Source organism: Ambystoma mexicanum, chromosome 2p, assembly GCF_040938575.1.
Source record: "Ambystoma mexicanum isolate Mex_15411 chromosome 2p, UKY_AmexF1_1, whole genome shotgun sequence".
NCBI lineage: Eukaryota > Metazoa > Chordata > Amphibia > Caudata > Ambystomatidae > Ambystoma > Ambystoma mexicanum.
Window position 1 is genome coordinate 1,405,685,489 of NC_090923.1, and position 14,358 is coordinate 1,405,699,846.

The 14,358-nt window shown below is 42.4% G+C and overlaps 1 protein-coding gene across 2 annotated transcripts in view; it reads right to left on the reverse strand.

Annotated features, from left to right (window-relative positions):
* The window catches only part of LOC138567554 (zinc finger protein 84-like), a 440,340-nt gene that overhangs the window by 254,608 nt on the left and 171,374 nt on the right, over nucleotides 1-14,358 (reverse strand). For both annotated transcript variants that reach the window (XM_069645888.1, XM_069645889.1), the window contains exon 2: nucleotides 9,736-9,783. In XM_069645888.1, the coding sequence (XP_069501989.1) occupies nucleotides 9,736-9,783 (48 nt within the window). The remainder of the gene's footprint in view (nucleotides 1-9,735; nucleotides 9,784-14,358) is intronic.

The window sequence follows — 14,358 nt, forward strand, 5'->3', positions numbered from 1 at the left end:
GTGGCCAGCAACACAAAGGAAGGTTCACAGGGACACACTCCAGGCGGGGCGTGGGACTCCAAACACCCATGACCTTTCCCACGCGGGCTTAGAACTATCAGCAAATGACAATATGATGTTCCAAGAACCAGTTATCTTATGTGCCATCCCTCTGGTTTGTTTACTTCTGCTTCCAGTTTGAAACAGCATATTGCAGAAGCTTTTTTTGATGGGTCACTCCCACTGCTATAGGTCGGTCCCTATTACAGACTTACGTGCTCCCAATACCATCAACCAAAACGAGTCAACTCCGGCATTATGTTCAAAGTGTTCCTAAATTATGCAATCAATTTTCTCTCGCAAAACGGGGTCTCCTAGAAAATGCCAATTTAATCTCCAGGGGCTGGGGAGCTAGGGGGTGGGGTTTGGCAGGTGTCAAGGTTGGCAGATATGACATATCCAGCCTAACTGACTGGAGCATAGTCCAATATAAGTGTTTCACTGATCTTGGATTTTCAAGTCAAACCTTTAAAATGAGTGCAAGTAAAGTGTAGTCTAATCTTGCATAGGTGTTATGAACTGAACAATGCGTATAATCATAGCCTCCATTCAACTATAGTTACTATACGCACCAGTCTCAAAAATCTATTCCAGACCAGTGGATTCATAAGCTTATTTAGGTCCCCTCAGTATATTTCCCCTTCACAATCCGACATTTTAGAGCAAGCACCTGTCTGTCCTTCCTTCTATTCATAAAGTGGCTGTTTTTTTTAATAGGACGATGAGCAGTCAGTGAAGTCAATCCAGTTTACAACCAGAGAACACAAATTGTCTTTGAAATAATTTGGATTTAGGTCTCCATTCATCAGGTGGGACTCCTGTAAGAACCACATTCCACTCACTCCCAGGACAGTGATCTAAAAAGTCACTCTTAAACAAAATCACTTAAACCATGAATGCTAAGGGTTCCAAATCTGCATGGAGGCATCTAGATGCAGGTAAAACATTTCAAATAATTTGCAAAGGGACAACGTGAGCAACAATGTTCCATGGCAAGACCCTGCCGTTGTTCCGCTCTATTCTGAATCCCTTAACACATAGAAGGATGTCACAAAAGAACTTTAGCCCTTACCAAATCAGCAATTTCCACCAGAAGGATATGCAATCAAAATTGGAATAATCAATACAAATAACATGGGTGGGACTTGCACATATTTTTGAAAAAAAAGGAAATGTTTAGATTCCTTTAACAGGAATCTGTAATAATTCCAATAATAATACCCAGTGTTTGAGTGGCCACATAGCCTAAAAATGAAGGTCAGTGTGGAAAAGAAAAAGTTACTTAAGGTACACCTAGTCCATAGTACCCTTTTCTCCATACTTGTGGGATATTCAGTCCTTTGGGATGGGACCGGAGTACTTTTTTGTAATGTTGGGGTGGTCAAGAAAGGTTCCAAATGAGAAAAAGGGGTTAACGTTGCGCGTGCCATATTGGTCACTGTGGAGCGGAGAAGTAGGCGCGATGTTGCAATTATACATGCTTCCAGCGTATTGAATGGTATGTGTTACTTTGCGTTTAAGTTGATATTTAGATTTACACGCGAGCAGCAAGATAAATGTCAAAACCAATGATGAAATGTAAATGCAATATTAGGTATTGTTTGCCACGAAGCGCCTAGAAACTGGATGAGGAGTTTCACAATGAGCATGCAAGAACAGAGATTTGTCACGAAGAAACCACTGGGAACAGAACGCTGTGGTTTTGGACATATATTCACCAACATTTATACATGGGGTCTTCACGGAAATGTGTTTTGGGACAGTTGGGGGGTATATGGCGAATGTATAAATCTGTATGCTGTGTGCCTTTTCTTAGTTAGGCCAGGCCCAGTAGTCATGGTTTTGCGAGGTGAACCCTGTGTAACTTGGAAAAGTAGTTCTGCAGTGTTGGAGGCTGAGGCAAGGCAATGATTAGCCACAACATTATCAGATGTTCAGTTACTGCCAGGCTGGGTTTTTATGATTTGGTAGTATTGTGAAAAAGAAGATGCAATCTTTTTAAGTGCATCGGAGCTCATTTATTGTCCAGGGGAATCCGGCCATCTGTTTGTGGGTGATAGGATATATGACATTTATAATGCGCCTGTACACCAGTGTTTGAGTAATAAACTGGGGGTGATGGGCCACCTAGGGGCATAGTTGACCGATACGTTATGGGTTTCGATTATTTTCTCAGATTGTGAATGACAGCCATGCGTGTTGAATTGGTAGTCATTTAGATTATTGTGAAAAAAAACACCATCAAGCAAGGACGGGTGCAATAGTCATCAGTACTAGGGAAACTGGTTTATTCTCCCCTTCCCCATATTGTTTGAAGTGTCCTTGCAAACCAGGTGTATTCCATCTGGGGTTAAAAATGGCCCAGGCCAGCTGGAACTTGTAATGAATTGTGTTATGAATTATGCATCACTAGCCCAAGGATACATGCCAGAAGAAAAAAAGAAAATCATACCTCAGACAACTATTTAAAGAAATACACAACAGGCCATAAAGTGCTCTCAAACTACCGCCCAATTGGAGGCCTTTTATGGCCTGTAAAGAATCTCGAAAAAATTGTCACCAACTCCAGAGCTTCTTAGAAAAGTACGATATTCTGGATGTGTACCAATCAGAATTCAGGCCAACATTACTGTACTGAAACGGTGCTTATTTCTGTCCAGGACCATATTGTGAGGGCTGCCGACAAGGTTGACATTTGCATGCTGGCCATGCTCGTCCTGTCTGCAGCCATTAACACAATTGACTTTGACATCCTTATTTCCAGACTCTACGGTGGCTCAGGTGTGCAACGACGGCCCAAAATGGTTGTTACGCTCACCTGGTTTCCGCCCGGGCTTTGGGGCACGGTTGGAGCCCTCCCTTGGCCTGGTTCCTCGAAATCACCTTCTCCTTCAGAGAGTGGTTGGACCTGCGGCTCAGGAGATGGGTGTTGCCCCTGCAGAAGAGGAGAGATGAGAATTGAGTTGGTACCCCGTGACTTCCCCCAGCCCTTTCGTGCCAGAATACGGTGGGCAAGCACTTTCCCATAGACGCTCACCTGTAGTTTTGTGATGTTGAGCTATCCATCCTGCCTTTCCCAACAGGTGCGCGTAGAACGGACCAAGTTACTTCACTGGTCTGTGGGAAGGCTGATCCAGACCAGCTGCGACCAATCCACGTATGAGGTAAGTCTTTAGTATGATTATAGTTCGATCAGAATGACTGTATTCCGTCTAGCGGTAATTCATGCAAGGTCTCATTCCATTTCCATAGGTTTCGGGAAGGGAGTCTGGATTGAGAAGAGTCCGAAAGACCTTAGAGGTTGATGGAGTTTCCACAGTGACAGGTAAGTTAGTCTTTATAAGGGAACTTTAGTCTCTTGCATATATGCTGCCGTGTTAATGCATACGAGTTCTAACCTGTTTGTTCTTTTTCCTCGTAGGTGCAGGCCGACGATGAAGAATGGTGTCCGGGTCCTCGAAGATTCGAAGTTGCAGGAGGGCGTCTCCGGCTCCGACCGTGGGTGGGCTGGTCTTATATAGACTGGTTCAGGCCCCTCCCATTAGCTCGGCCTACAAACTCCACCTTGCCCTTCTTTGGGCCTGTAACACGTGCCTTCCAGTTCTGTTCCTTGGGCCACGCCCGGCCCAGCTGCACACGTCCTAGGCCTAGAGTGTGCAGAGCACACTTTAACATGAGTCTGGCGCCAGAACTGGGTCCAATGGGACCCTGGAGATGAGGAAGGACTGGCCACATGACTAGTGGCCATGACAGGTTTACCTCCTTAACTGATCGATCCCAGCAAGTTAAGCTTGGTCTGCACTTGTCTGACTCCTTACCAGCTAGGTGAGGTGAGCCCCAGGGTTCTTCTTTGCCCCCACTATTATTTACTGGTTCGATGCAGAGGACCCAAATCTACGTCCGACAAGAAAGAAAAAGTGGAAGCAATTGAAAGGTTTCTTGTGCAGACAAAATAAAAAGAAATTAGTTGCTGGAAAACAAACTTCAGTTAAATCCTTTGAAAACTGACGTTATTGTATTTAGCTCAAAGAAGAAACTTGCTAACATTATGCAAGCTGTCTCATGTCCAGCACCTTTCAATTTGGCAGTCAAAGCTGCACTATCTGGAGGTCAAAATGTTAAATTGGTCTACTTTCAACTTAAATTGTTGAAGCCTCTGCTACCTCTTATTGCAGAGAGTGACCGTCGCAAGGTAGTTGGAGCACTAACTAAGTTAGATCATTGTAATGCCCTGTATATGAGCATCCAAAAAAAAAAAGCCTACATGTCACCCAGAATTCAGCAGTTAGGCTCATTTTCTCTTTGCCAAGGAACTTGTCAGTTTTGCAGTTCCATAGAAGCCTCCACTGGTTCCCGGTGCAGCACAGGGTCCTGATTAAGGCCCTTGCCTGGTTTTTAAATGCATTCTTCATGGCCTGGCTACCACCCATCTTTCTTCAGAGATCGCAGTCTACCACCCAAACCGGACACTTCGATCTCAGGGACATCTTTTAGTGGTTCCATTCCATCATCACGGTCTGTCTCTTGGGGAGATAGGAGTTTCTCCTCGATAGGCCTGGAATATGTTGCCAACTAACTAAAATAAAAGATTTAAAAAAAATTCCCTCAGCATCTTTAGTAAAAGGCTTAAAACCTACCTTTGAATAACGCCTATGATGCGTCTTGGCTCCCTGTTGAACTACTTTTATCATGTGCGCCTAGATGCACACTGTGGTTCCACGTGATATGCGTTATACAAGTTCAAAATCCATGTCTGTTTAAATGTGAAACTATGTTATGTCATGACCTATCACGGACAAATCCACAAAAGGGGCATGCTGTAAATATGAGCAGTCTGCCTTGATGCAAACTATTTTGTTGGCGATACTGGACTGGAAGGCATTTTGGGCCAGGAGAATAGCTAGTTATTTGCAATAGTTGATGTGGTGTACCCTGCCCAAGGGAGACCACAGGTCGAACACCTCCATATGACTCAGCTTAGCCTCCCCCCCCCCCAGCTGAGCAGGGAGGAATCTCTTAACGTGACATGAGGAGACCGTTCCAAAAAAGGGGGTCCCGTCCAAAAGGTTGGAGTAGTCCGAACACCATTTGCGATTGTTTATCCTTCCCGGGGGCACGGAAATCAATTGAGAGTCTGGATAGTTAGCCCGAGACTAGGTCTGTCTCGGTGCTATTTGTGTACGTGTCAACTTTAACCTTGCGAAAGTAAGAGCTAAGACACAGGTTGCCATTAATCTCTGAAGCCTCTGGAACCACCATGGTGACATGTGAGTGGAATTCAGGAAACGGGTACATATATGGATTGGATCGCTCATTCTCACATTCATTAGAAAGACTTCAGCCATCGTTGTGTTCCATTGGAAACCCAGGAAAATCAGATCACGTGAGACTATCATTGAAGACTTCCTCCAAGTTACTGATAAGCTTTTATTCAAACTGGGGTTAAGTAACATTTGCATTTGGGAAGCTGCTTTCTTCAGGCAGCGACATCCGAGAAGCCAGTCCTCCAAATAAGGATAGTTGTGGACTTCCCCGAAGCCTGAAAAAAAGCAGCTATCTGAGCCATCTTGGTGAAGACTCTTGGCGCCAAGCTCAGTCTGAAGGGAAGGACTGGTTACAGAAAATGTTTGCCCCCTACCAAAAAACAAAGGCATTTGCAGTGCTGAGGCCATATCAGTAAGATCCACTACGTAGAGCCAAAGTCTTTTTCCCCTCCAGAGACGAGAGGATCTGCACCGTCATGTTGGGGAGTTTCCTTCTAAAAATGATTAAAAATGTATGCCGTCACCAGCTTGTCTTTAGGCACGTTTAAAAAGGAACCAAACAGTAAGTCTAGGGTGATACAAAAGTACTCCCATTGCACTGCATTGGACGATGCTGGGTGCAATATAAAAAAGTTTCCCAAACAGATAACATGACAAAGGACTTGTCAGTTTCCCCATAACAAATGAGCAAAAGGCCTGGGAAGTGAAGTGGAAGGCTTCAAAGTAAGGACAGGGTGTAAAATAAAAGCAAAAAGGTTTGGGGGTCCAATGCATTTTAAGGGAAAGTTGCCTAAAAGAGAAATCATTCCTAACACTAGTAAGTAAAACGCTGGATCTACCAAAACCTTGGACTCTTTTGGTGGGATAAAGGAACATAAGAATACAGTATGAAGAATGCTGATGTCTAATAAGGATCCAACAAGAGCTCTAGATAATGGTGTTCAGAGACGGGAGGGCGAATTTATCAAAGCAACATAAGATAGTAATTAGAATTTTTCCAAGTGTGGTTGATTTGCGGTACCATGGAAAGTTAAATAAAGAATTTCCAGATATTTAACCTTGGTTAGCTTTTTAAAAATGGTATTTTCCCCCAGTACAAAATCAGGATAAGTTAAAGATTAAGAAAGTGCAGTGGCTGAGGCAACTAGCAAAATTTCCCTTTTACCTTGGTTCAGCCCCAGCAAATTTTGGCCATCCGGCGTTCGATAAGTGTTAAAAATAGACCTAAAATGTAAAGAATGAGATGCCTGGTCTTGATCCAAGCAGAAGACCAACTGAGTATCATCTTCATAGTTCTGGAATGGCACCCCCAAGTTGATAAGGAGGTTGTGCAAGGGCTGCATGCAAATACGGCATACAAATCTGAGATCAGCACAAACCATGACACCCCACATTCCACTGGTTCCTAGCCCGATGTATATGAATACCCCTTAATGTAGGATGTGCGCTATGATGAGAAGATTGACAGCCATTTCACTGCCAGGTACGAAGCCCCAACCACCACCTGAAAGTGTTGGCATAATTTTGAATGATGGATAGTATCAAATGCCGCAGAAATGTCAAGGAGCATCAAAAACCCATGTTTCCCTGATCCATTATGTGTAAAAGGGATCCTTGATATCCAACAGGGCAGTTGCTATGCTCCTAGCCGGGCAAACCATAGACTACAGATCCCCTAAAAGTTGATAAGATTCCAAATGATCTTGAAGTGCAGCAGAGCAGTCTAATTTCTTTAACAAAAATGGAGAGTTGGAAATAGGCAGATAATTGGTACAGTCTTGGCTTGCCAAGGAAGGCTTCTTCAGAACAGGCATAGCACAAGCTTGTTTAAGCTTGATGGGTAACGAGGCTTCATTGAGTGAAGAAATAAGAGTAAAGGACTGAGGGCTGCTGAACAGTCCTTAATAGTTATAGCTGGGCAAGGGTCACCAGGACAGGATGTTGGTATTCAAACTGTGGGTCCTGTGTTGGGGGTAGGGGCCGTGAGACCACAAGATGGAAGTCGGCAGACCACTACAAAAACCATAGTCCTACCAAGGTTCGGATTTGTGTAAGAGCCGACCTCTGATCTCTGAACTCTAAAATAGCACACCTCTCAACAGGTGAATTCCCTTTGTCATTAAACCAACTTAATTTCACGACAGGTGTGGGGAAAGAGGCTATTCAACTCCTTGGAGATTGAACTAACCGGAGTCTCGCTGAACACAGAACAGATACAGTATATACATTTCACTCCCATTTCTCCTGCATGTTCCCTTACAAAATCATCACCTAAAATAAAAATGGGTTGGCCCTACTCAAGGAAATTTAATCCCCACAATCTCATAGGCTGCGTTCACTGTGGCACCATCCCCTTAGACATACAATTCATGACATTACAAATACAAGCCCAACCATGTTCTTGGGTTTCTTTCTACAAGATACAGAATCCTAACATTGTATTCCACTTGGTCACAGACCTGCAACGCTAAATCTGACGCACATGGTTTATGTATGGGCACTATGAGGCTATAGAGAGCTAACAAAAAGGCTCCAAACACTGGATATGTATTCTTGGTGTCCTCCAGTACAATCCATCTGGCCTCTGTTCCTATTATAATATTTTTCCTACTAATCCATTTGACTTTCTCGTAGGCCCCCAGTCCTTTTCGCTTCCAATCACCCATCTACAATTTTAGCAACTAACCCCAGATTGACACCAACAGGTGGTAGATGCTTCTTCAGCCACCCAGACAATCAATTCCAAGCTGAAAACCATGGACCCATGCCCTCATTCTATTTCAGCTCCAAATAGCCAAGTCCATGTCACAGCTGTTCCTCTACCCATTGATACTTTCCTCCTTAGCCAGCCAGTTTTCCCAACAAGCTAGACATTTATTTCACAAACCCAGGCCTCAATTTACGGGCGTTCAAAACTACAGCATACCTCTCAACGCGTTTCCCCATTCAAGAGCCTTTTTCCACAATGTATGTGCTTTAAATCTCATTGCACTAAGTTGCACAATGTGCTCCCATATTATGTTTACACAATCTTCATTATGTTGCTACATGTATGCAAATCTAAATCTGTCATACTCGACATAAGTAACACTAAAAGTAACCTTTAACAAAACTTAACTATTCCAGATACATGCAAAACCACAACAATATTGCATCCTCTCTTGTCCCATCATAACATTAATATGGTGCGCGCAACGTGAACCTCGTTCTATTGAGATAAAATCCATCTAGCTCAACATTCGCCACAAGAATTTTGACATACTGGGAGCTTGATGTTGCTTTAAAAAATAATAGCCATGCAATCTTGTTAGAAACAATAGTCACCTCTTTCGTACTACTCTTGATTTATGCTGCCTTCTAAGTTTGCCTGGCAGCCCTTGAATTATTAGGGAATTTTCCTGCATAACCATAAACTGAGGCGACGGGTATTTTAGGCCTAAATACCTACCATGATAGCCAGAGCAGGATTGCCAACCAACATTATTGGAACTCTATCTTACAATGCTACACAACTGTCTTGGTCTCCCAGTAGGCATATTAGCTCACATACTCTTCTGTGTCGCCTCACTCTAGAAGATAATCCATATATTTATTGCATTTTGCATTTTAAAGTGGTCACAGCCCACGGGCATCAAGGCGCCGTTACAAAAATATTTATATTTTTTTTAGATGCGTAATTTTTTTTGTCTTAGTTGCGTATTTATAACGCGCTTAAACACCCAGAGGTTTCTAAGCGCGGACCCGGGGAATCGAACCTGTGTTGCTTCGTGTCGCCTTGCTTCCAAGGCACGCACGTTGCTGCTGAGTTATCCTCCCATAAAAATTCAGACCAGCCATCACATTCACAGATGCAGAAATCTATACTATGCCCAAACACCATTCACACCACAGCCGATATAATTCTATACACCACTCAGCTCTGCTATTATACATTCAAAAGTCGCATGCAACACAAACGCGATCCATTTTCATATATGTTCAGACTACAGACTACCAAAGGTCAAACAACCCAAAGTGCTTTGAAACCATCGCAATTGCAGTAAAATGCTATACAGTTATCAAGTAACATCATCTGTAATATTTATGATACAGAATAACTTCAGATAATACTGCCGTAGGGTCAAAGAAGACTGACCATCTGGTTGCATCAGATATTTGGACAGATTAGATCAAACCATGATCCCTTTAATTTTTGAAGTGTTGAAAATGGGGTGGGGTGGGGGCAACACCATACCATTCCCTTAAGGTTAAACAACGGTTTCCAGTTTCACTAGTTCACTGACAAGAGTGCAGCCTGGTTGATCCAACAATCCTTATGGCAAAAATAGTTCATACTTTGGTACCATGCATCCAATTAAACTATGCACACAGTAATGGAGTATTCAATCACTCAGTGGAAACATTACAGAAATGTGACTCCTAAAATACATACCAATTTCAAGTAAAAGTCTTGATCCTGTTGTTCAGTCTCAGAAAAGTCCTGAAAGAAACAGTAAATTTAAGAGTGAATTCTATCATCATAAACAATTGTGATTCAAACAGCAATTCCAGTCATAGTTATATCACTCCTATTGAGTAGCATCCAAAACAACTAGATTACGTATGAACATTACAGTAGGCAAGCTAATTATAAATTATAGGGATAATGGCAAAGCAGTCCTATAAAGTAAAAACTGAAAACTTGCTTATCACTTTGCAGTTTTAGTTGTTTTAATGGCTTAGTCACTGCTCCAAGTTGGAGGGGGGGCTAAAAATAAACTGTTTACTTGTTAGCATGACAGATTTTTAAATAATCTGTTACACTGTGGTGGTTATCAGAAGCATGGATATTTCTTTTTTTTAACAGTATTATAAAAGAATAACCCCAACAAGTATCATTTATTAGTTTGATTTGGCATTTAGATTTTTGCCCACAATACAATGATCGTGAAGTACCGAACAGTGTTAAAGGAGAGAGATAAAACTATGGAAAAAGAAAAAAAGGGCAGGAGAGCAAAAGATGTGGGAGGAATCAAAAAGGCAGAGAAAAAAAAGGGCAATGTAGTGAGAAGAGGTATGGCGAAGTGAGAAGGCACAGAAAGAAGACTACAAGAGACCAGAAGCAAATTAACCTATTTGAGGTCACTAGCACTGTCCAACAGACAAATCTTGATGAAAGCAGATAATTTAGTTAACTCCACTTGGCATTTCTCCTCATGACACCGAAGGATTACCCATAATGCCCTGCAAATTGAAAGCAATTTGAGATTTTATCACCTAACATAACATTCTATATTATCCCCAGAACAGCAGGGTTTGTCAAAGAATACTTATTAGCGATTAAAAGACGAGTTTCACAAATTCAATTTCAAGAATTTGTCCCCTTTCCTTTACATTTATGGTGGGGTATACTACACTATTTAACCTTTTGTTTTGGTATGTTTGACGTTTTACTAACACTTCCTTTTTTGTGATCATGTGTCCTACAAATGCAATTCACTAACATTTTCGTGCAAACCAATGTGATCTTGTACAAGACATGAGCAAGAAAATGAAGAAAGTCAAAATTGTAGCCAACTTTATTTTGGATATTACTTGCTCACATTTATTGGTGTTGACGAAACTGGTCCATTGATCCCCAGAGGGGAGCCACCGCCTTTGAGGCTAGGGAAGTGAGCCAGCTCAGCAAGACCCGCCCTGGAGGTCTGGGCAAGTGCGGCCTCAGTTGGAGTGGCTCCCCTCTCAGAACACCGACTCCATTGTGGTAAGGAACTCCCAATCAGCCCAGCATACATTATCCACCTACATGAGTCTTACTTCAGTTTTGAATCCACCAAATGTTGACATTTCTTCAAATCTCTTCAGCTTCCGGTAATGCTCGATCTGGCCTGAAGACTAGTCAAAGAAGGACACACCCTTTTTGTTTGTGATGACAAAATTTGAATTGAAGAGAAACTCCTCATACTGAGCGAGACGAGAGAATCCTACACAGAGGCGAGTCTCTAATGGGGAAAATGTCCTGCAGGGCACGTAGTGTGGAGAGTGAGCAAATCGCTAGCTTGATGCCGGAAGGCTCGTGTCCTGACCGACCAAGAAACCAAGATCGGGAGATGGACTTAAGTGGGGAAGACCTTGGGAAAACCCTAAAGGGATAAAAAACCTTGTGAGAACTAAATTTGTTAAAACTTTCATTTGGAAAGAATCTTTAAAACCTTCTTTAGGAAAGAGACCCAAAAAATCAAACATTTAAAACGGTGTATTTCCTGAGGGAAACCGTATGGAGGATATGAACATGTGACAACCTACAGAGAGGTTGTGAACTGTGTTATCGAGCATTGACCAACTTTTTCTACAAGCAAAAGGGATTCAGGTGTTGGGTCAGGCAAAAGGCAAATGCAGAGGCTATTGTGCTAACCTGCTCCTTTCTGTTAGGTTTTCTTAAGTGGTAGGGCAAGTTAGCAGAATAGGATTTGGACCAAGGACGTTTTTCTTTTGACAAGCACAAACAATGGGAGAGTCCAGGGCACGGTAACACAGGGGTCAACCCTGGTTATAGACAACAAACAATACAGACCCTTTTGACAATCCATTGTGGCAACATACACAAATAGCTCATCTGGGATTACTGACATCAATCCTGTAGCATCTCTTTTTTGCCAATGTTTTGCCAAATACTGAACAAAACATATAAATACGTATAACTCATACAAAAATATATTTTATTCACAAATGAATACAAGACACATCTTTATACCAACTACTCAAAGACACGTGCAACCCAATAAAGTGACTTGTGCGGTAACCACCAGATCTTATATTATTAAACATTAAAAACATGTATTAACGAATTCCAGATGAACAGGGTTTATAATTCACTAAGTGTTGTAGTTTTAGAGTCTTCTGAAAGCTACTATACCCTAATCTCCATTTGCACAGCTACAATAATGCAGCCCAAAATGCAATCAAACATGTTTCATTCCCTCGAATATTAATTTTCAATTGTACGAACTTCTTTGGAGGATATTCTACACAGAGACTATGTTTTTTTTTGCCCTCCTAGTAGTTACCCAGAATCTGTGGTATTAGAACATCGCATAACGAGCAAAATCACATCGCTAGAAACTAAAGAAAAAAGTAAATATGTCTGGTTGAAGCCATTAATGACTTAGCTGATAAATGCATAGTACTGAGGAAAGCAGATACAAGGGGGTGCAATCTTGATGTTAGATAGACGAGCTTAGATCAATTACCATAATGAAAGGACACTTCATTTTATGAAGAAATAGACAGACCCTACTGAGCGTTTAAAATAATCTATTGACAAAGTGGAAAAATAACTTAATATGGGATCATTCATTTTTAAGTAGGGAACTTGCCACAAACGTAGGGCTCGATAGGAGTTTTGTTTCATTTGAACAAACACCAATGAATATGTCCAACGACTCCTTCTGGTTCGCCACCGTGTCTGCAGCTTAATTGATCTCGGAGGTAACCAAATGTCTGATGCACAAAATAATTCATGCCCAAAACTGTTTTATTTAGAAAAGCGAACTATAGGGGTGCGGAAATACAGCACTTGAGCAGCAGTGTTTACTTTCACTCAGACGCAAGCTCCTCCTCCTCCTCCTCCTCCTCCTCCTCTCCTGGGGCACCGGATTTGGGCAGGCGGTGCCCTGGAATGGTGCAGAGTATGAAGAAGGCGACAAGGAGCACCTGAGCAATGACAGACCTACCAGCCAGTGACCAGAAGAGCGGCGAGCGGAGACCCCCCTGGGCTCAAGTGTCATTTAGAAGAGTGCAAGACTTCCTCTGCAGTGCTGCTGGAAAATGTGCTGGCCTGACTCCCCAGCTTCAGAGGTACTCTGATGAAGTGTGGAGGGTGTCTCACAATGGACTAAGAATGTAAATGAGCCATAGCCTGTGGTATGTTCCTCTTTCAGCAAAGGCACGACAGTAGCACAGAACATTGGAAACAAGGACATAAGGCCATGCATTTAGGACTGGTGCCAAAGGTTCCCACAGTTAACATGCTTCAGAAACTTGGAACTTCAACCTGGTCATACCCGCTATCATTTAAGTTAATTTTGGGACCGCATTAGTGAAACAGATAGTTGTGAGGAGTGCCACAGCAAGTGGATGTCTATGAATAGAGTTCAACATCAGTGATTCTCCATGCAACTCTTAGCCACAGCTGCAGGTCATGCAAAAGTTGATCAGACAGCCTCCTTTGAACCACCATTGCTTAGACAGCTTAGATGAAGAGATCATCTTGGAAAGCAACACAAACTGCTAAAAGATTGATAGAGTCTGCATACAAATGTAGATTTGATGGGAAATGATATTGTATCCATTTTGAGAAGGAAGTGGTGGATTAGACCGAAAGGATGATAAAGAACAAGGCTGCTCAGAGTAGCTTTGAGGAAACGGGTGACTCTTTACGACACCCGATATTTACCCCAGAAGGAAATAACTAAGAGGTTCCAGGAACGAGCCACTTCTGCAATAGCCCATCATGGTGGAATAAGGAGACCAGATCAAAAGATGCAAACTTAAATTCTACAAGTGACTGGATAAAAAGGGGAGGAGGGTCGGAAAGAATAGAGTGGAGCAGAGAGTTTTGCTGACATGCCACACCACTAGCACACAAGAGAGCGGTTAAGCAGGATGAGGCACTGCCATAGTTAAGCAGGATGGAAGTACCATCCTAATGACACTAGCAGATCCGGGCACACAGAAAACGCCAGAAGAGGACTGCAAAGAGGCAAGAGTGAGTAAATAGTTCCATCTCTTTATGGATATCTGTCAGGAGATGCAGCAGGAGAAGACTTCATGACCATAAACAAAGAATTGGCAGAATTGAGCACACAAAGTTATGGGATAAACCAGGAAAACTGAAAGTCCTCGGAAGAAACCAGTGTGGTGGGTCAGAAGGACAGTCTTTTGTTAGACATTTCTGAATGCATTTTATTAAAGGAGAAGAGAAAAAAAAAGTATAAATGCCCTCTTTCCCCATTTCTATCGCCTAGTCTCTACCTAACTAAACCAACAACGGTACTAGTCAGTCGTCAGTGTAACG